Genomic DNA, 22,728 nt, shown 5'->3' with positions numbered 1-22,728 from the left:
TCAATATATTGATTGGCTGAGCTGGGGGATGGGGGGGTCTCATGAACCGATTGGCTTGATATGATTGGCTGGGCTGGGGAATTCTTTGACTGGTTGATTCTTGATGTGAAAATGACATTTTAGACTGGCTGCAGTGATTGGATTGGCTCAGAATCCTTTGTGGGGTTGACTATTGATATGATTGGATTTGCTGTGATGGCTGCAGTGATTGTCTGGGCTGGGGACCCTTTGACTGGTTGATTCCTGATGTGATTGGATTTGCTGGACTGGGTGCAGTGATTGGCTGGGGATTCTTTGACTGGTCGATTCTTAATGTTGTTTCAGAGATAGTAGGAACTGCAGATGCTGGAGAATCTGAGATAACAAGGCTGGATGAACACAGCAGGCCAAGCAGCATCAGAGGAGCCGGAAGGCTGATGTTGCTGGCCTAGACCCTTCTTCAGAAATGATTCTTAATGTGATTTGACACATTGGGCTGTTGCAGTGATTTACTGGGATGAGGATCCCTTGACTGGTTGATTGTTAATGTGATTGGACATACTGGACTGACTGCACTGATTGGTTAGATTGGGGAATATTTGACTCATTGATTTTCCACGTGATTGGATTTTCTGGACTGGCTGCAGTGATTGGCTGGACTGGCTGCAGTGATTGGCTGGACTGGCTGCGGTGATTGGTTGGACGCGCTGTAGCGATTAGCTGGGCAGGCTGCATGATTGGCTGGACTGGCACCAGAGTTTGTCTGGACTGGCTGCAGTGATTGGCTGGACTGCCTACAGTGATTGGCTGGACTGGTTGCAGCCGTTGGCAGGACGGGCTGCATTGGGTAAGGAAAGCTACGGAGGCGGGGTGTGGGGGATGGTGATTCGATCAGTCATGGCGTGCGCGTTCCCCGGGAGGTCGGTTACGCGTGCGTGCGCGGTCCCTCCGGGGGGAACGAGCACGCTGTGACTGAAAGAGGTCGACGTCCGCAGCTTGTCTTCGTCCTCGGCGCGTGCGCATTGTGCCAGTTTCAGCTCCGCTTGAAGGGGGATGGCAATGATGGCGGCGGCGGTTACGGTGCTGGCGCCGAATGGCAGGCGGCAGCAGGTGAGAGTGGCGGCGAGTACACCGCTGCTACAGGTGAGAGACGGCCCGGATCCCTGCTCCTGACAGCCGCATTTCAGGGGAAGGATTCCTCTGTTTCCACCCATATACCCTGGTAAACCGGGCCTTGGCATTTGGAGCTGAGTCAGACCTCCCCTCACACAGGCAATGGCAATATTAAGCTTGCAAATGTTTATTGACCATAGATCCTAATCTGATTTACTTTCATTCTATGTACAAAAAAAGCATATTGTTGGTGACTTCCACGTTTTTAAATTCTGTGTTAATGTTTCAGCTACATACTATATATTAGACAATATGCTGATCGTGGGCTACATACGTTTTTATTTTGTCAATCACCTTCATGATGTATATAAAACAACATATTGATCTGGGTTACACAACTTTTTATTCTGTTAATTTACCTTCATACTACATATATAACAATCTGGAAGAAAAACAAACTATAGGAGAAAATCAGATCTCACAGTATCTCTGGAGAGTAAGCCGAGTTAACATGCAGTTAACACGAGCTAACAAGTTCAGTTGGCAGGAAGGCAAGTGCAATGTCAGCATTTGTTTCAAGAGGGCTAGAAAACAAAAGCAGAGATGTACTGCTGAGGCAGTCTGAGGCTCTGGTCAAACTGCATTTTGAGTGTTGCGAGCAGTTTTGGGCCGTTTATTTAAAGAAGAAGAATGTGTTAGCGTTGGATTGGGTCCAGAGGAGGTTTCCAAGAATGAACCTGGGGATGAAGGGCTTGTCAACTGAAAAGCGGTTAGGACCCTGGGTCTGTACTGGAGTTAAGAAAGATGAGGGGGATTTGATTGAAACCTAACAGAATACTGAGAGGCTTGGATGGAATGGATGTGGAGAAGATGTTGCCACTAGTAGGAGAGATGGGGACCTGAGGCCACAGCTTCTGAGTGACAGGATAACCCTTCAGCACTCAGATGAGGAATTTCTTCAGCAAGAGAGTGGTTAATATGTGGAACTCATTGCTGTAGAGGGCTGAGGAGGTCAAGTCATTAACTATATTTAAGACTGAGATGTTCTTAATTAGTAAAGTTATCAAGGGTTATATGGAGAAGACAGGAGAATGGGTTGAGATAGCCATGATCGAATGGTGGAGCAGACTCAATGGGCCAAATGGCCTAGTTTCCCATGTTGCCTGAATTGGGGGGTTTGAGCTATAGGGAGAGACTGAATAGGTTGGGGCTATTTTCCTTGAAGTGTCAGAGGCTGAGTGGTGACCTTTATAGTAGCTTATAAAATCATGAGGGGCAAGGATAGGGTGAGGGTCTTTTCCTCAGAGTAGGGGATCCCAAAACTAGTGCGTATAGGTTTAAGGTGAGTGGGGAAAGATTTAAGAGGGACCTAAGGAACAACTTTTTCCAAACGGATGGTGGTGCGTGTATGGGATGAGCTGCCAGAGGAAGTAGGTACAATTATAACATTTAAAAGGCATCGAGATGGGTATATGAATAGGAAGGGTTTGAGATGTGGCTTTGGGAGGGATATGGGCCAAATGCTGGCAATTGGGACCAGATTAATTTAGGATATCTGGTCAGCATAGACGAGTTGGACCGAAGGGTCTGTTTCCATGCTGCACATCTCTATGGTCTTAACTTTTTGAGCCCAGTGACCCTTCACAACTGATAGTAACTAGGAAAAGGTGGTATTTATGTTGATGACGGGGTGGGAGGAAAAGGGAGTGAGCAGATAGGTGGAAGCAGAGAACAGAGAGAGAAAGGAAATTAGGCAGACAAAAGATGGTTGTTGTAAGCCAGGGAGGGAGAAAAGCTGATGATGGGGTCAATGAGTAGGTTAAAATGGGTTGGCAATGTTGAAAGGAGCCCATGTCATGATGGGACTTGGAGAGTGGGGGTAAATGACATTGGAACGAGGTGATCAGGGTCTAAAATTATTGAACTTGATATTGATTCTTGAAGGTAGTAGGGTTCCCAAACGGAAAATGAGATGCTCTTCTTCCAGCTTTTGCTAAGCCTCATTGGAGCATTGCAGCAGGCCTGAGATAAAAATCAGAGATAGTAAGAACTGCTGATGCTGGAGTCAGAGATAACACAGTGTGGAGCTGGATGAACACAACAGGCCAGGCAGCATCAGAGGAGCAGGAAAGTTGACGTTTTGGGTCAGGACCCTTCTTCAGAAATGGGGGAGGGGGAAGGGAGCTCAAATAAATAGAGGGAGGAGGAGTGGGGCAGGGGAAGGTAGGTGGGATGGTGGTAGGTGAGTGCAGGTAGGCAGTGGTGGGGATTCCAATCCCAGTGGTTGGCCAGGGAGCATAATGGTGTGTTGAAGTGGCAGGCAATTTGAACCTTGGAATAATTTTTATGGACAGTATGTAGATGTTCTGCAAAGACCGTAAGATATAGGAGCAGGTTTAGACTATTTGACCGATCGAGTCTGCTCCATTTGATAATGGCTGATATGCTTTTCAACTCCATTCTCCTGCCTCCTCAACGTAACCCTTGATCCCCTTAATAATCAAGAACCTCTGTATCTCAGTTTTAAATGCACTCAAAGACTTGACCTCCACAGCCTTGTGCAGCAATGAGTTCCACAGATTAACCACCCTCTGGCTATAGAAATTCCTCCTAATCTCAGTTCTAAAGCCTCATGCTTCACTCTGAGGCTGTGCCCTTGGGTCCTCGACTCCTACTAGTGGCTGAATCTTCTCCATGTCTACTCTATTGAGACTTATCAGTATTCTGTAAGTTTCAATCAGATCCCCTCCCCTTATCCTTCTGAAATCGATAGATTTCAGACCCAACCGCTTACCGGGATCATTCCTGTAAATCTCATCTGGAACCCCTCCAAGGCCAGTGCATCCTTCCTTAGATATGGGACCCAAATCTGTTCACAGTGTTCCAAATGTGGTCACCCATTCTGCATTTCGTTTTCCAATTGTAGAGGAGACCACATTGTGAGCAACGAATGTGGACAGTAGACTAGATTGGGTGAAGTGTAAGTAAATTGTTGCTTCACGTGGAATGCTGTCTGAGGCCTTGGATAGTGAAGAGGGAGGAAGTAAATGGGGAAGTGTTGCACTTTCTGTGATTGCATGGGAAGATGCTTTGGAAGTGTTGGGAGTGGAGGAGGAAGGGACAAATATAACAATACGTTACTCGTACGTAATTCTGTATTAATTATTTACCTTTACAATATATTGCTGGTGGGTTGTAAATTCTTTCTTATTCCTTGTGTTAATGGTTAAAATGCAGCTGTTTTCAAACTTTAAATACCTTTTCTTTCATATGCCAACCCTTTTGAAATAATGAAACTATTTTCATAAAAGATACCCCTTGGTTCTCTGGCTTGCCAGCTGCCCTGCTTTTGGGCTGAGTTGAGTAACCCACTGCTCGAATGCACAACTTGCAAAGTTACAATATCCCCATTTTCAACTTCTCTTTACATGTTTTGTAAACTTCAAAGTTTTAATTCTGCCAGCTGGTTTCGGATGGGGCTTTCTTGAGAGTTGCTTGCATTCGTAGGGAAGATGGAATTCTTTGTCTGCTTCATGCTCTCGATGTGCAGATGATGTGGTTACCAATTTTAAATACATTTTCTTTGGCAGACTAAATCTAAAAGAGGGAAGAAAAAACTTCTATTTATAGTTCCTTTTATGTGTTCAAAACATCCCCAAGTACTTTGTGACCAATGAATTGACCTTTGAAGTGTAGTTCCTTTTGTAGACAAACACGACAGCCAATTTGCACGCAGCATGGTACCACAAACACCATGAAAGGATTGACCAGTTAAATCTTTTTGTGTTGTTGGTTGAGGGAGGAATGTTGGTTAGCCCACAGAGAACTCCCTGCTCTTTTGGTAGAAGTGTTTAGGTTTTTAAAAAATCAAAGCAAACACATGGGGCCTAAGTTTAACATTTTGTCCATTTTGTATAGATTAGCTAACTGGAGACAGAAGTTTACTTACCTGTTTGAACCTGTCCTATTCAAACAAATTATAGATGAATTTATCTTAACTCCATCTATCTTCTAAAATTCATGATGTACTTACCTAACAAAGTTAACTAACATCTCTGCTTTGAATTTTTTAATTGACTCCCAGCGTCGCCTGCTTTTTGGGGAGAGAATTTCAAAATTCCACCACTTTTTATAATGTGAAGAAGTACTTCTGAGATTATTTTTGCATAGCTCAACTTTAAAATTGAGGTTCTACCTCCTTGTTCTAAACTTTTTGACCAGAACAAATAAATTTATAGCTACCTTATTTACTCAGTGCTGATATGTTTATAAGAACCAAGAACTCAGGCCATAATTACTTCATAATAATGCAGTCATTTGTCACATTTTAGTTCTGAAAATGTTGATAATTCTATCATTTAATAAATTATGACAAAAATTTTATTAGAATTTCAGATCTGTTATGGACTCCACCGCTGCATAATTATTGGAGCTGGAAAGAAATTTAATAGATCTATTATACAAAGTTGCAACAAAATATACTTGACTTCACAGCCAGTTTATTGTTTAGGTTATTTCTGCTTAGCACACTGAAAAATCTGATATGTCTAATCCTAAAATTGCTGCTTGGTTAAGAATGTGAAAACATAATCACCATCCCTAGATTATCAGATGTAACTGCTTTATGATTTGTGTACTATGTAAAATCAATTTGAAGCAAGTACTTAAGGTGTATGTGGAAATCAGACTCCAAAAACAAAACAAGGAAAAGCTAAATATTATACTTGTGCTGCTGTTATCCCACTGGATATTTTAAAAGTGTTGCCAAATATTCCTATGCCAAAGATGTATGATAAATATTGACCTACTTCTGGTGGAAACCTCTTCATCAATTGTTGAAGTACAACACTTGTTTCTCGAGGAAAATTGTTTTTACAGAAAACTGTTTAAGAATGCAAAATAATGAAAGTAATATGCTACTAGTTGGCAAGTATAGAAAAAAATATTGAATGTTGAATTTTCAAAATGATATGGAAGCAGCACCCATTGTCTGTAAACCCGGACAGAGATAGAGAGGTTATATGGGCTTTTGGAATTTATTTGTAGATATCTGAAGAGTTGTGGTTTAGTTCAAGTTAGGCAGTGTTGGATAGATACTGCTGCACTGAACTTTGATTTGAACCCCGGTCATCAGTCAAGTAAAATAAGAAAAAGGTACATTTTTCATTTTAATTTTCATCTGACTTTGCCACTGAAGAGAATCCTATTATAATTCAAACTTATCTTATTCTACAGCCAAAAATGATTTATCTTTCTAATGCAAAATGAATGTTATTTGTCATTATATTTTTCTGTTCATTAGGTTTTAGAAGAGGTGTGTAGAAAACAGAAATTGGATCCCAAGGAATATGGTCTCAAGTAAGAACCTTTAAAGCTAGTGAACTTCTAATAAAGACTGATTTTTATCTCGGAATACAAATGTGCTGGGAGAAATGCTGCCAATCTATTTCTTTGTGGTTATAAGTTTATTTTATTGTCTTTTGTGTTGAAATAGTTAACCTTTATGTACAGCATCCTGCTGATTTCAGATTAACCTAAATTTTGTGATAGTCATAGTTAAATCTATGGGAGGGAAGATCGAAACAGTGGATTGTTGACACCCTGGCATCTAATGCAAATTGCTGTACCCATTTATGACTGTTTTTAGAATTTGTTGAGAAATCTCTTTATAATGATGTTTCGTATTTGCAAAATAATTACAGCTATCCTTTGGTGTAATTATGCTTCGAGTCAGTCAGGCATGCTGCTTTATAACGGGGTATTCTGCTGCAAAGTTGAATCTGGCTTGTTCCGTTTTAAGACCATAAAGCCTAGTTACTGCAAATAAATACATGCTTGAGTAATTTGGCTCACTTGCTGTAGGTGAGGAAACTTTGCAGACTACCATGTACTTGTGAATATGTGGCACCAGATCAGTCTGGCAACTTCCATGGTAACATAAATTGAATAAATTAAATCAGTCTCATGCTTGTGTTTAGTCACAGCAAATAGACTTAAGATCTTAAGTTGATCCTCCATATAACAGTTTTCAGATTGAGATAGATGTTCATATATTCTTAATGATTTTCTATATACTGTATTAATTTTGTTATTTATTTTTGCAGATACATTCTATTTTGTTCAAAAAGCACACAATTTATAGACAGTCAGTCAATGTGGCGCTTTATAAATTTCTACTTTAGAAATAAAACCAGTCTGACTTCAAACCAAAACACAAACAGCATCTAAACAAGGTCTCATGCCTAACATGCATAGTTTGACCTAAAATGTCACCTCTTCTTTACACTAATAAAACCTTTAGTTCTCTCAGGACTTGAAAGGAATTCGGGGATTTACATATACATATTAATCAATTAAAACCTTCTAATTGATTAAAGATTTAACAGCATCTTAGGTTTGTTTAACACATCCTCATCAGTGGTGTGATCCTTTGATCTTTTACTTACAAATTCTGTGTCTCATACTTCCGCTCTCTTCACGACCTGAAGAAGGAGTGAGGCTCTGAAAACTTGTGTTTTCAAATAAACCTGTTGGACTATAACCTGGTGTTGTATGTTAAGGTCAGAAATCACACAAGATTCCAGCATAGACTGGTTAGGGCAATTGAACACTTTGTCTGGCATAGCATACGTAATAAAATTTGATATAGATATTGAACTGAAGGTGATGGACAAATGCGACCCTGAATGTTTGCTAACTGAAGCACAGTAAAATCTGTGTGACTTGAAGAAGGCATTGTTTACTTAAAGCAATTGGACCTTTTGGCCATGTAAGATCCAACTAGATTAAACTCAGAGCCACTTTTCTACTGGAAAACTATGTATACTTCTTTCTTCCAGCATTATTTCTCATCCGTATGTAATTTTGCAGAAGATCTGCAAATATCTGTCCTGTTTGAGCATCATTATGTATGTTTAGGTTGTCACAAGAATTTTTTACATTATTACATCATACAATTTTGTATGTACACTTATGTAGAATTAGGACACAGAAGCAGTCTTTTAGTCTCCCAAGCCCCTTGCAAGGTTCTTCCCATCCTTCTGCATCCATCCCTATTACATATCTTTAATATTCTTTACTCCTTCACGCATTTGTCAACCTCCTTGTGATTCCATGTTCTGCATTCTTAGCATGTTTGATTCCCCTCATTGTTTTATTAGTGATAAAACTGAATGGCCTTGTATTTGGAGGCTGATGCTGATGCTTTGGATTCAAAATCCGTGTTGTTGCTTACAAATTTTCCATGGCTTTCCTTGTGCTGTAATTTCTTCTAGCATTATTTCCATATCCCTCGTGCCCTGTTGCATCATTAATCGTGCATTCCCTACCCTATGAATGTTGGTAGAGTAATTAGCTAAAGTGAAAGACCCTTCCCAGTCTCTCTGGGTGTCTTTACCCCCTGCCCTTTGTAAGACACCTGGGGATATTCTGCTCTATTAGAGATGTAGATGTAAGTTGTTATAATGTTCATTACAGACCAGGATTTAGCTGGATTAGAACAGATTTTGTAGTGTTATTGTGTCAGGCTTTCAACTATTTCATGTTGCTCATAACTTTTATTTTGGTCTAAGAAAAAGTTTAGATCGTAACATTTTTGTTTCTGGCTTTACTAGAATTGTAAGCAGATTGATGAAGTCCTTCTTGCAAATTGATGTGGTTTACTGTTGGAATTCTTCATTGAACGTCATCTTTTTTGATGTGGATTAAACTATGTAAAAGGATATTATGTAAATTTAACTGATTCTGACATGCAGAGACAGCAAAAGGATTTCTTCATTTGTCCATCTGTAGTAGACATGGAAAAAGATTTCAGGAGAACAAAGAAAAGTCCTTTGAAAGACAGACAATCTTCATGTACCTTTTGTTGTGGCATTTTTGCACCAGAAGGAGTACTTTCTATTTGTGGTTGGTCCAGCAGTGTTAATTGGATGATAAACATTCTTTTTGATGTAGTGTTTTATTTTAGAACAGTGTGAAACTTGGTTGAAATGATTTTGCAGTGACAACAATCTGATAGATTTTTCACAGGACATCAGTGTGACTTCAATCCTGGCAGACTACAAGGAGCCATGACTTATCGCAGCAGAACATACCCTGTTTCATAAACTGTCTCTGTCTGCACAAATGAACAGTGTTGCATTGAACTAGTCAGTTTGGTCCATTCAGCTTGTCTCAAGCAATTGTGTATCTTGTACGTCATAATAAATACACTCACCGTTTCACCTGAAACCATGTACATCCACATACGTATGCTAATATCTACTTAAGAACTCTTCATGTATCGCTCAAAATGTTCTTGAGTTACATAAAGGATCGATGACAATACATTCTCCTTCCAGCATTCTGATTGTAATAACGTTCCCCTTCGGATAGATTAAAGTGGTAGCTTTAAATGCCAGTTCAATATGTCTCACCCCGAAAGAAACACCTTTTGATATTACTTGCTACAAATTATTCTTCCAAATGTAACTTTAACATTCTTGTAAATAATGATGATCTGTAGATTCTTGGGATAAATCTTACAACCCACACAACCAAAACAGCAAAGTGAACTGGAAATCTTAAAAATATTCTCTTGAACTCTTTGGTGTTTGGAAGGGATGAGTAATATGTACTGATATGTGATAAAATTAGAATATTGATAGTTTGTTGGTTTATTCTAGGTTCCAGAGAACAATTTTGGATTTGTCACAGCAGTGGCGGTTTGCCAATGTCCCTAACAATGCCAAGTTGGAGATGGTTGCAACTGCACGTCGGCATGCTGGAACAGAGAGCAAGGTAAATTTTCAGGTCAATTTGCTAATGTTATTTATTAATTGAACAACATTCACAACCAGACTTTCAAAAATATACCACCTACAAATTGCAATTTACTTTAATAGGTTCCTTTTTAATTAAGCTTTTCAATCATTTAGCTTTTTCTTTTTTGTGACATATTTTATATATTGCATGTTGAATAGCTATTACTCATTTTTAAAGGTTTAATTTCTTATATTGAGTGAATAATTTAAAAAAAAAAATAGTCTTCATTAACTTTTTTGTTCATCAGAGTAAGCAGTGTTAGTGTCATTGAACGGAAAAGCTCTTCTTCTAACCCATTTTGGCAACAAATAGTTGCAAATGGTATGATTTGAGGCAAAATGAAGCTTAATGTAGTCTACCCAACATGATTTCCAAAAGCCAAAGCTCATTCTCCTTTTCTAACCAAAACTATCTTGTGAGTTTTTAAAAAAAAACTCTATCATTCATAGAACCAACTAAAAAGCAATGTAGGTAGATCTTTATTGTGTAGGGTAAGTGCCTAATTACTGAACTAGGAAGAGGGCGAGAGTATTGTCAAAAAGTGAACATTTGTATCTTATTTGTGACAATTACACTGTAGGAATAGAGCTTATGCTATTGCAATATTTTCACCACAGAGTCTGTTAATCTTAACTTTTTTCTGTAAAGCATACTGGTTAGAATAAAGTAAGGGCATAAAAAAACTGCCAAGATAAACTTGTGTAAGTATTTGACTACAGGAGGCATAAGCCATAGTATTCCAGAACAGAAAACTATTCTCTTCAGGAGCAGTTTTAAAATTTATATAAAAAAGTTTTTTGATACCTTATGATGAAAAAGAGAATTACTGAATTGCTACTGCATTAATAAACTGAGTGTCTTGACCTTTAAAGTTGGTTTCTGCTCCTTCAGATGGAGGGGTTGACTAATTACCATATACTCACTTCTTTTTGTAAGTTGTCTTTGAATCATAGTCCTTATTTGTATCTGTGCTAAGTGACTTAACTCTTGTTAATCAATCAATCCATCAATCATATTTAATTTATCTTCTTATTCTTGCCTAATAGAAGCCTGTCTCAATTTTGGAAAGTTCAATTGACCTAGCATCCACAGCCTTTACGTTTTCTATTATCCTGAGAGTGGGGGAAAAATGCTTCCTGGTTTCATTTTGAAATTACCAAACTGAAATTCTGAGATTATCCCTTTGGATTCTGGTTTTCTCTGGCAGAGGAAATGGGTTTTCAGAATCTATTTTTTAGACAATAATATTTTGAATTAGGAGCAGGTCAAGGACAGACAGAATCTGATTCTGCTTTTTGAAATAATGACATACACTGTCACCCCTCGCAACTACAATATGTAACTGTGAAAAGAAGATAATGATATTGAGATTTTTATTCGATGGAGAGTAAAATTGATTTGTAAGATGTATTGTTAAATCCTTATGGATTGGCTTAAGATGAAGACAATAAGAAGTCAGAATACAACATTGTGTGGGATAAGCTTATTAAAAAAATTGTGAATGAAGGTTGTGTATGTTAAAACTGGAATGTGAAAGACATAATCCAAAGTTGCAGGCTTGTTTTCTTCAAATTGTTTCCATTCACATTTTACTAAACTCTAATTGAAGCTAGGAAGTAACCATCTAGAGATGCTACTGTAGACTTGAGTATGCTGACGTGCAGTTATAGTTTAGCAATTGATATGAAAAGTTTGTAGCATGAGTTTGTGAGAGAAAAAAACTTGTTTCTCTGGGTATAATTTTTATTCTCAAATTGAAGTATCTTTAACATGGTGACAGGTTCACCAGAATAGGCATGCTGGAAGATAAATAAAAACATAAAGGCTAGTCATAACCCTTTGATAAAGGTGCCATGACAGACGTTGCACTGGTGCCTCTCCTCCTCCCAAAACCAACACTTGCATAACAATAAAAGTTTTGCCTGCAATGTTCACAGAATATCAACTTATTCTGGCCTTGTCCACAAGAAAGAAAAGGAAAATGCTGGCAATGGGTTGACTCTTTGCAGTAGGAACTAAGAAATCTGAATGGAACTGAGAGAACAGCGGTTTTTTTAAAAAAAAAAAAATCCTTTATTTGGCTTTTGTCCATACACTAATGAAAGGTTGATTCAGGTAGTACTGAATGATCATATTTTGGCTACAAGGAGGAAACTATAAAATTATTAGATGGAAGGTCCTCCACCCCTGCAAGATTTACGCAATATTGCTTTATGAATGTGATGCGGTGCTCTATATTTTTCTGCTTTGCACGTGGTTCTAATTGACGACCGATGTAGATTTACACATTAGGGACCTATGAATCAAATGAAATTTGTGTGCGTTTGTGGAGTTCCTGCCCATTGACTTGTAACAATGAACTCTGAATTGTTTAGAGACGGATCTTCGAAGTACAAAAGCAAAGTGTTGCATTTGCTGGAAATCTGAAATGAAAACAAAAATGTTGAAATATTCAGGTCAGGCAGAACCACCGGAGAGAGAGGTAACAATAACTTTTCAAATCAACGACCTTTTGTTGGAACTCGATAAAAGGTTTGTTGATGACTTGGTAAAGAATGAGGAAGATCTAGCTGCTGTGGAGTTACTGGAGAGTAATCATGTGAATTTAATTTTCACACCTCTATTATAAAATGAAAAAATGACTGCAGAAGAACTAGACAAAAAGAAGGTAGCAGTTGCCACCACATCGGTACTGGTTGAGGGATTCTGGGTGTTCGTGATCCAAAGCCAGATGAATTCAACTGCCCAGTTTGACTGTCTTCAGTGATGCATCTCAGAACAAATTTTTGTTTCATGCCTCTGTAGCTTCGCTCATGTTCCCGTCTAGCAAATAAGCTTCCTTGGAGACAAGAGAACATTCTAATTTTTGTAACTTTCTATAATTTACAAAAAGATCTGAACTTCTGGAAGATTGAGAGAGACAATTTGCTTTTTCTTTCTCTGGTGCAGGTACTGCCAGTATGACAAATGAAGTCATTGATTCTTCCATTATCATTATTGTAGTACTGATGCATGGTGCTAGCTAATGCAAGTTTGTGCTGAAGTGGTACTCCATCATTCATCGAACTCTGTGGTCTCTAGTATCTCAAAGTGTATCAAGCTCAATAAGTTATACGAGTTGGGGAAAGAATCACCAAATATTCTGTAGCCATTATTGACGGAGGATTTACAGGTTGAGGGAATATCCTTTGGGTGACTCTTAATTTTTTTGATTTTTAAAGAGTTCAACAGCTGAGTGTTAGGATGATATGGCCCATCTTCCCTTATTTTTTCCCATTGTTCTACTTTTTGGTCTCATTCAAACATTTATTCAATCCTCTTTTAGAATTAACTTCTAAATCTGCTTCCATCACATTTCAGGCTATCACAACCACAACCCACTGCATAATTACATTAAAATATTTCCTATGACTCCATTAGCCATAAGTCACTGAAGCTAAGTGAGACAAGTAGCCTTGACAGAAATTTCAAGAAGATCACCTTTTACACAGTGGCTAAAGCGTGAATTGTAGATGCAATCGAGTGTTTCAGTTGTAGAAGTGATAATTACTTTAATTTACATATATGAATGTCCCCAGTTTTGAACAGCAACAGCAGCTATATTCTAAAGCAGTTGGGAGAAGTGAACTCTCAACCCATCCTGTATTCTAGAATTTAGGCGCAGTTCAAAATACAACTTTTGCATCAACCGTTCAGAATTGAGTGTTTCAATGATGATGCAATTTCCTTCTAGCCAATACAAATCTAAAAACTGATTTTCAGAGACAAGAGGATTTGTAAGTTCCAGGGATTCATTGGCATCATCTTCTGGCAACTCAGAAAAGTTGATTTTTGGGTATAATTTTGGAACAATAATCCTAAACTGCAAATTGTTCAAAGGCTAGTACCAAGAAGCAGCCGCAAGTGTTTGAAAAAGAGCCCAGTGGAGTTCCAGCCTCTCGGTGAGCCAGCAGTATTTGGAAGGTGGGAACTGTGCCTACTAACACAACTATTGATTTAATGCCAAGGTAACAATGTGATAAGTGGGTAGCTAGATATATTCTGTGATGATGTAGTTACAGTAATTAGAATCTGTGAAGTATTTTCTGAGGGTAGATTCAAGTTTATTGTATGAGAAGTGGAAAGCATTTGGCTGCATTTCATGAATGCATTTTGCATTGTACTGGTGTAAGAAGCACACTGCCAGTGGTTGTCTCATTTTGTATTTTTTTAAAAAATTTCTTATGTTTGTCCTTTCAATTTTGTATAACATTTCCCAATTCGATGATTATTGCACAACAGTAAAGATTCACTGGGCAGCGTGTGGCTGACAGTTAATCTAATTGTTTCTTACCAAGGCATATTTGCATAAGTAATGACTAAACTTCAGGCACACCCCTCCTGGCCACCTCCCTCCCCCAAGGACACAGGCACATGCATGCATGCACACACACTATCCCCAACTACCTCATGAAACAAATAATTCAATAGCTTGTTTATAATTAACAATAATAATTGACTGTAAAATGTAGACTGGATCTGTGGCTGCTGCTGCTGCTTCATTTTCCTTTCTGAAAATAAGTGTATATAGTAAGGTCAGACTTAAAGCACAGCACAGGAAAATGAAGATATCGAGGTTTGCTGGTGTTGATAATTCTGTGTTTTTGGTTTAATATAACTACACTTAAATAATAGCAATTGTTTATGAGAGCAAACTGCAGAGTTCTGTACCCATTGTGGTATGTTACACTTTTAAGAAAAGCAACCCAATCTCCTCCAGTTTAAAATGAAATTTCAAGTAAGATTTTATTACGGTGGGAATATGAGCATAAGACGTAGGAGCAGGAATAATACTGCTTTGCTATTCGATAATATCCTGGTTTGAGAATTAATTCCTAATTGAGTTTGGTGAGTAATCAGCCTATATTTTCTTTTACAAATAAAATTTGAAATATTATTAGTAATGTTCCATTTGTGAAAATAGTTTATGGTACTAACTTTTATTAGGGGGAATATATGTTAAGTGTGATTTGTGCAGAATTAACAACCTGTTGATTCGTTAGTTGTTCTTAGCAAATTACAAAGCCAATTCTGAAGTGCAATAATACTCGTTATTTTGGAGGACATTGTGTAGAATTGCAAGTTTATTACTGACTGTAATGTACAAAGTGGACATAATAGTGATATTCGCACATTAAGGCATTAATGCAGTGTATAGTTTCTGACCCGAAAATAACACTTTGGTTTCATGGTTTTATAATCTGTGAGAGGTCAATGTAGCTTGTTTCACTTGAGAAAAGTCTTGTGAATCCTTTCGGGACTAGGACATCCAATGTAATCATTTAAAGTTGTGTACCTGATGTATGATTTACATAAGAACATAAGAACTGGGAGCAGGAGCAGGAGTAGGCCATCTGGCCCCTCGAGCCTGCCCCGCCATTTAATAAGATCATGGCTGATCTTTTTGAGACTCAGCTCCACTTACCCGCCCACTCACCATAACCCTTAATTCCTTTACTGTTCAAAAATTTATCTAGCCTTGCCTTAAAAACATTCAGCGAGGTAGCTTCAACTGCTTCACTGGGCAGGGAATTCCACAGATTCTCAACCCTTTGGGTGAAGAAGTTCCTCCTGACCTCAGTCCTACATCTGCTTCCCTTTATTTTGAGGCAATGCCCTCTCGTCCTAGTTTCACCTGCTAGCGGAAACAGCCTCCCTGCCTCCACCTTATCTATTCCCTTCATAATCTTATGTTTCTATAAGATCTCCCCTCATTCTTCTGAATTCCAATGAGTATAATCCCAGTCTACTCAGTCTGTCCTCATAATCCAACCCTCTCAACTCTGGAATCAACCGAGTGAATCTCCTCTGCACCCCCTCCAATGCTAGTATATCTCTTCTCAAGTAAGGAGACCAAAACTGCACACAGTACTCCAGGTGTGGCCTCACCAGGACCCTATACAGCTGCAGCATAGCCTCCCTGTTTTTAAACTCCATCCCTCTAGCAATGGCAGACAAAATTCCATTTGCCTTTTTAATTACCTGCTGCACCTGCAATCCTACTTTTAGCGATTCATGCACAAGGACACCCAAGTCTCTCTGCACAGCAGCGTGCTGCAATTTTTTACCATTTAAAACATAGTCCATTTTGCTGTTATTCCTACCAAAATGGATGACCTCACACTTATCAACATTGTACTCCATCTGCCAGACCTTTGCCCACTTACTTAGACTATCTATATCCCTCTGCAGACTTTCAGTGTCTTGTGCACACTTTGCTCTACCACTCATCTTAGTGTCATCTGCAAATTTTGACATACCACACTTAGTCCCCAATTCCAAATCACCTATGTAAATTGTAAACAATTGCGGTCCCAACACTGATCCCTGAGGCACACCACTAGCCACTGACCGCCAACCAGAAAAACACCCATTTACCCCTACTCTTTGCTTTCTACTGGTCAACCAATCCTCTATCCATGCCAATACATTACCTATAATACCGTGCAACTTTATCTTATGTAGCAGCCTTTGGTGTGGCACCTTGTCAAATGCCTTCTGGAAATCCAGATAAACCACATCCACAGGTTCCCCATTGTCCACCATGCAAGTAATGTCCTCAAAGAATTCCACCAAATTAGTTAAACATGACCTACCCTTCATGAACCCATGCTGGGTGTTCCCAATGGGACAATTTATATCCAGATGTCTTGCTATTTCTTCCTTAATGATAGATTCAAGCATTTTCCCCACTACCGAAGTTAAGCTAACTGGCCTATAGTTACCTGCTTTTTGTCTACTTCCTTTTTTAAACAGTGGCGTCACATTGGCTGTTTTCCAATCTGCGGGAACCACCCCAGAGTCCAGTGAATTTTGGTAAATAATTACTAGTGCATTTGCTATTTCCCCATCACCTCTTTTAGTACCCTGGGATGCATTTCATCAGGGCCAGGAGACTTGTCTACCTTTAGCCCCATTAGCTTGCCCAGCACTACCTCCTTAGTGATGATAGTATCTAGGTCCTCACCTGCTATAGCCTTCTTGCCATTAGTTTTTGGCATGTTATTTGTGTCTTGTGTTATTTGTAACTGCTTAATGTCTCGGCTATTTCCTCATTCCCAGTTATTAAATTGGCCTTCTCATCCTCTAAAGGACCAATGTTTACCTTCGCCACTCTTTTATGATTTACATATTTATAGAAACTTTTGCTGCCTGTTTTATATTCTGAGCTAGTTTACTCTCATAAACTATCTTACTTTTCTTTATAACTTTTTTTGTGGCTTTCTGTTGGCCTTTAAAGATTTCCCAGTCTACTAGTTTCCCACTACTCTTTGCTTTTTTGTATGTTTTCTTTTCATTTGTTGTAATCTATTTTGATAGAGAGTTTGGACAGATTGAAAAAAGTTTTAATTGTATTATTGTTGAATGCATAGCTCTCTTAAACCCCAAATTTTGCAGTTGCATGTATCATTTTGAGATATTCTAGGGTTAAAGCATATAACACCACAAAACCATAAGACATAGAAGCAGAAATTAGGCCATTCAGCCCATTGGGTCTGCTTTGCTGTTCAAGCGTGGCTGATAAGTTTCTGAACCGCATTCTCCTGCTTTCTCCCCATAACCTTTGATCCCCTTGACAGTCAAGAACCTATCTATCTCTGTCTTAAATATTCTTAATGACCTGGCCTCCACAGCCTTCAGTGGCAATGAATTCAATAGATTCACTACTCTCTGGCTGAAAAAGTTTCTCCTCGTCTCCATTCTAAACGGTCTTCCCTTTCCTCTAAGGCTATGTCCTCAAGTTCTAGTCTCTCCTAATGGAAACATCTTCTCAACATCCACTCTGTCCACGCTGTTTGGTATTCTGTAAGTTTCAGTTAGATCCCCCTCATCCTTCTAACCTCCATCGAGTATAGACCCAGAGTCCCCAAACTTTCCTCATATGTTAAGCCTTTCATTCCTGAGATCATTCTCGTGATGTTGACCCGCTCCAGGGACAGTACATCCTTTCTGAGGTATGGGGCCCAAAATTGCTCACAAAACTCTAACTGTGGTCTGACCAGAGCCTTATAAAACCTCAGTAGTACATCCCTGCTTTTATATTGTAGTCCTCTTGAAATAAACGCTAACGTTGTATTTGCCTTCCTAACTACCAACTCAACCTGCAGGTTTACCTTAAGAGAATCCTGGACTAGGATTCCCAAGTTTGTTTGTCCTTCAGATTTCTGAATTTTCTCCCCATTTAAGAAAGACTAACAGTCCAAGACAGTACTCAAGTAGAGCTGTATTATTGCAAGAGCGATCTTTTAGTTAAGACCTTAAATGGATGCCCCACTTCTGTGGCACTGTTGCAGAGAAGAGCAGGGGAGTTGTCACAAGTGTGCTGGCCAATATTTATTCCCCAGTCAACATCACAGAAACAGACAATGAGGTCATGATCACATTGCTGTAAGTGGGATTTTATAATGTGTGAATGGTTGCCACATTATCCAGCATGGCAACAGTGGCTACACTTAACATTGGACCAAAATGCTAACTCTACTTTCTCTCCTCAGATGCTGTCAGATCTGCTGAGTTCCTCCAGCAATTTCTTTGTTGCTTTGAAAAGACTTTGTTGTCTGTTAAACTCTTTGAGGCATCTGGTTGTTGGAAAAAAGTTTCCTACAACTGCACGTCTGCTCTAAATTCATAACGCCCAAAAACTGTGTTTCAGTAGTAGTTGGATTTCTAAAATTCAAGCATTTTCACCATGGTATTACAGGACATTATGATTAATTTTCAGAATTTTTAAAAATTCTTTCATGGCCTAAGGGTGTTACTGGCAAGACCTAAATTATTCTTAAACTGACATTTTAGAGGGCAGTTAAGAGTAGCCTTGGAGTCACGCGTAGGCTAGACCAGATAAAGATGGCAGATTTCTTTTCTTAAAGGATGCTAGTGACCCAGATAGTTTCATGGTCTCCAGTACTGTGTCTTGCTTCACACTTGCAGATTTACTAGTCAAGATTAAATTCCGTTAGTTTATGTGGTGGAATTTCAACGCACATTCACGAAGCATTGGCCTGGGCCTCTGGATTACCAGTCCAGTCATATTGCCACTATGCCACCACTTTTAATCAAATTAGTTTATTTTACATAGAATCGTGACTGTGAGTACATGAATTCTATCACTGAAATATAAAATTTAAAAATTGAAGATATTTAAGAACTATCAACTTTGACACAAGACCATAAGAAATAGGAACTGATGTACGCCATTCAGCCCCTTGACCTTGCTTCGTCATTTGTTAGGATCATGGCTGATCTGACATTCCTCTCATTCACTTTCCCAGTAACTTTTGATTCCTCTCCTGAAGTTTGTAATTTTATTTAGTCATAAGTTTGGCTGAAGGCCTGTGAACTTTTACAAAAGAATGTAAGAATTGTGCTTGCCAGGATTTGAATTGAAAGGAGATAAACGGAATAGAATGAAATCTGTGTGTACTGCTAATCAAGAGGTGTAAAATTCCAATGCAGCTTAGTGACATATTTGGTTTGCTTTAACAACCTTTTGTGTAAACAATCTGTGTAAATGGTTTAACAACATGCTTTATCACATCATCATACTCAATTAAAAAGCTCATGGTGTAAATATAGCCTACAACAATGAGATGCATGTCTCTCTGGTCACTGATGTATTATTTATTTAGTTTGGCTTCCAGGATGCTGAAAACTTGCTTCTGACATATATGTTACTAAATCCGCTATCTGTAGTTTTACTTGTGTCTGCAGGTCTGCCACTGGTGAACAGAAAATGGAGTTAGTAGCACAAATGCTCTGGACAGTAGTCCATAGTTACATGTGCCCTGACTTTTACAGGGAGGTGAAGAGAGTACGAATGATGACAAAATTTGAAGCAATAGCAAAAATAAGCATACAATTATGTTACCAATGTTAGTAAGAGAAATTTCTGTCTCCTGTTTGTCAGTCTACCAAGTGGATGGCTGTCAAATGAACTGGAGGGAAACCAGTAGAGGAAGACTGTAGCCAGACAACCTTCAAGACATTCCCTGGTAGGTCAGAATGGAACTGAAGTCAGGAACAGTTGGATCAATGGAAGGAGCAGTTAAATTTTAAATCAACTTGCACTGTAGGAGTCATCTTCAAGGCAGGATACTCTGATGCCTTGATATCCACTGCTATGTTGGGATTGAATTTCCTTTAACTGTTTAATATCTCCCCTCCTCTACCAGCTGTTACTATGGTATGGGTTAATATTTAGCCCCTAAAGTCCAGGTACTGAATTTAAGTACAACACACTTCTTATTAACAGGCACCTGTGGGATCAGGTGGTTCATCAGACATTCCAGATAGTCAAGAAGTCCACATAATCAATGTAAAAGCACACATTAAGTAATGTAATGCAGGAGGTGTGCACATCACTGTTGCATTTTATTTATAGCATTAATCACTTAAATAAGAGTGTAACTTTGCGTTAAACAGAACTCACCGACAGAGAACCTTCTCACTCACACCCTCAACCGACTACTCGAACATTATGGTAGATGGCAGTATTTGTGGAGAAATTGACTTGAAATTGAGTCAACTGTTGATATTTCATGTGGCCATTCAATTGAATGGAAGTATATTTACACTGAAGTAAATAAATTTTAAAAACTATAAAATTTGGACAGAATACTGCAGTAAACTTCATGGTATTCAAGGTATTTAATTTTTCCTGTTTTGTCAAGAATGCTGTTTCATAAGGTGTCGGTTAAAACAAAGTTTGCTGTGTCTTATGGTTCCTAAATGAGATAAAACAAAGTATTACAGATGCTGGAGTTTCTGAAACAAAAACAGAAATTGCTGGTGAAATTCAGCAGGTTTGGCAGCATCTGTGGGAAGAAAGCAGAGTTAACATTTTGAGTCCAATGACTCTTCATCAGATTACAAATTGTACAAGGTGTGATTTTACAACATTCTTCCCGATGAAGAGTTACAGAACTTGAAATGTTAACTCTATTTTCTTCTACAGATGCTGCCAGACCTGCTGAGTTTTGCCAACAATTTCTGTTTTGGTTCGGTGTAGAATTCTCCATTATTTAGTGATATTTTCACTAACTCTATCAGTTTAATTTCAGGAAATGGCAAATAGTTCTATGATTTTTTCCTTAAGTTAGAATTAAAGTATTTTTCTGAGGAACAGTAGAAATGTAGGGGAAGCTTTACATTACACTTAGCTCAAGCCTTTATCTGCATAAAAGTTGAAACATTCATCGTTGGCATTGTATACACTTTGAACATGTTGGTGATAACCTAGTAATGTTGACTTTGAAGTCTGTAATGGCTGTGTACTTGTGCCAGATACCTATACAATCCATTTGAATTGGACACCTGCTTTTTAAAAATGAAAGCTTTGTTAATGAGTTTGGAAGTTGTACCATTCCCTGTGTTTTTTTTCTCCCCAGAATGTGCTGGAGCCAAAGGTCACTAAGACAATTGGTCAATTTCTTTTTAACTGTGAACAGGGATTGATATAAGTTAAATTCATGCCAAATAAAAAGCATACAAAATACCGTTGGGGACAGTATTGTGAAACTGTGTGTTGCAGCCCAGAATATGGATACAGTGATAATTAGTGAAGGTCAACAACATACTATGATTACAGTCTAAATGACATTTGTAGAACTCTGTGAACAAATTGAAGCACAAGTCACAGTGAAACATCATAGTTCCAGTTGGTGTTTTGGGTTTAATTTTGATTGGGGCATCACCAGCAAGGCAACATTTTCTTGTCCTGAGGGCATTAGAAATCACCAAAACTTTGTGGAATCAAAGCCCCATGTAGACCAAATTGAGTAGGTATGGTAGATTCTTTCCTGAAATGATATTAAGATACAAGTTATGATATCATAACATTTCAGGATCTTTGGTGGTCTTGTTTTATTGCTAGACTATGAGATTGATAATGCAGTGCTAAAACTTATTCAAATCACATGTTTTGATTCTAAAACAAATCCTAATTTTATTTAATATTAAACATATTTCACATGTGGGCGCTTGCTGTTTACTTTTACTTTTAAATTCTCATTTCCATATTAATAACGGAAATGTAAGTTTACCACTCTGGAATCAAAACATTCCACTATGTGAGATAACAAGGTGTAGAGCTGGATGAACACAGCAAGCCAAGCAGCATCAGAGGAGCAGGAAAATTGACGTTTCGGGAAGGGTCCAGAACCAAAACGTCAGCTTTCCTGCTCCTCTGATGCTGCTTGGCCTGCTGTGTTCTTCCAGCTCCACACCTTGTTATCTCAGATTCTCCAGCATCTGCAGTTCCTACATTCCACTATGTGGTAGTTTGTTGTCACCATTGGAATTAGTGTTTGTACATTTATGTAGTTTTTATTATAAATGCAGATAAAGGAATCTGTAGCAGTTGCATAGACAAATAATAACAATATATGACTTTACAAATGAAGATTGAATTTCAATCTGTGCTTTTTTTTATCTCCTGCATTGTAACTTCTTTTACTATGAAGACTGTACTGGGGTCTTTGTCCTATTACCCATGAATGATCAGCCAGTATTATGATAATAAATCCAGTCAAATTATCAGAATGGTACCATAATAACCTTTCTGCACTTATTTTATTTTCCCCTATTCTCTCTTAGTTTTAAGCTATTTTATACATTTGTTTCCTTGGGATCTTAAATTGTGGTTTGGAAGTAACAGGTTTGTGCAAACAAGCCTGTCTCCAAAGTCAATTGTTTTTCAGTTAATGGAGGGAGTAGAACTCTGAAGGTTGACATAATTAACTTTATTACCCACAAAATTAACTATTACCGCATGATCACGCTCCTGCACTACATAGA

General features: G+C 38.4%; 1 protein-coding gene across 5 annotated transcripts in view; it reads left to right on the top strand.

The window, feature by feature from the left end:
- The first annotated feature begins 980 nt into the window (after positions 1 to 980).
- The window catches only part of aspscr1 (ASPSCR1 tether for SLC2A4, UBX domain containing), a 210,698-nt gene continuing 188,950 nt past the window's right edge, over positions 981 to 22,728 (top strand). For 3 of the 5 annotated variants that reach the window (XM_048610706.1, XM_048610705.1, XM_048610704.1), the window contains exons 1-3: positions 981 to 1,122; positions 6,395 to 6,450; positions 9,756 to 9,870. In XM_048610706.1, coding sequence (XP_048466663.1) covers positions 1,033 to 1,122; positions 6,395 to 6,450; positions 9,756 to 9,870 — 261 coding nt within the window. In that variant the 5' untranslated portion in view covers positions 981 to 1,032. The remainder of the gene's footprint in view (positions 1,123 to 6,394; positions 6,451 to 9,755; positions 9,871 to 22,728) is intronic. The other 2 variants (XM_048610708.1, XM_048610707.1) reach the window with 2 other exon arrangements.

The sequence above is a fragment of the Rhincodon typus genome, chromosome 23, assembly GCF_021869965.1.
Source record: "Rhincodon typus isolate 14 chromosome 23, sRhiTyp1.1, whole genome shotgun sequence".
NCBI lineage: Eukaryota > Metazoa > Chordata > Chondrichthyes > Orectolobiformes > Rhincodontidae > Rhincodon > Rhincodon typus.
This window is presented reverse-complemented; position numbering and strand designations above follow the sequence as displayed.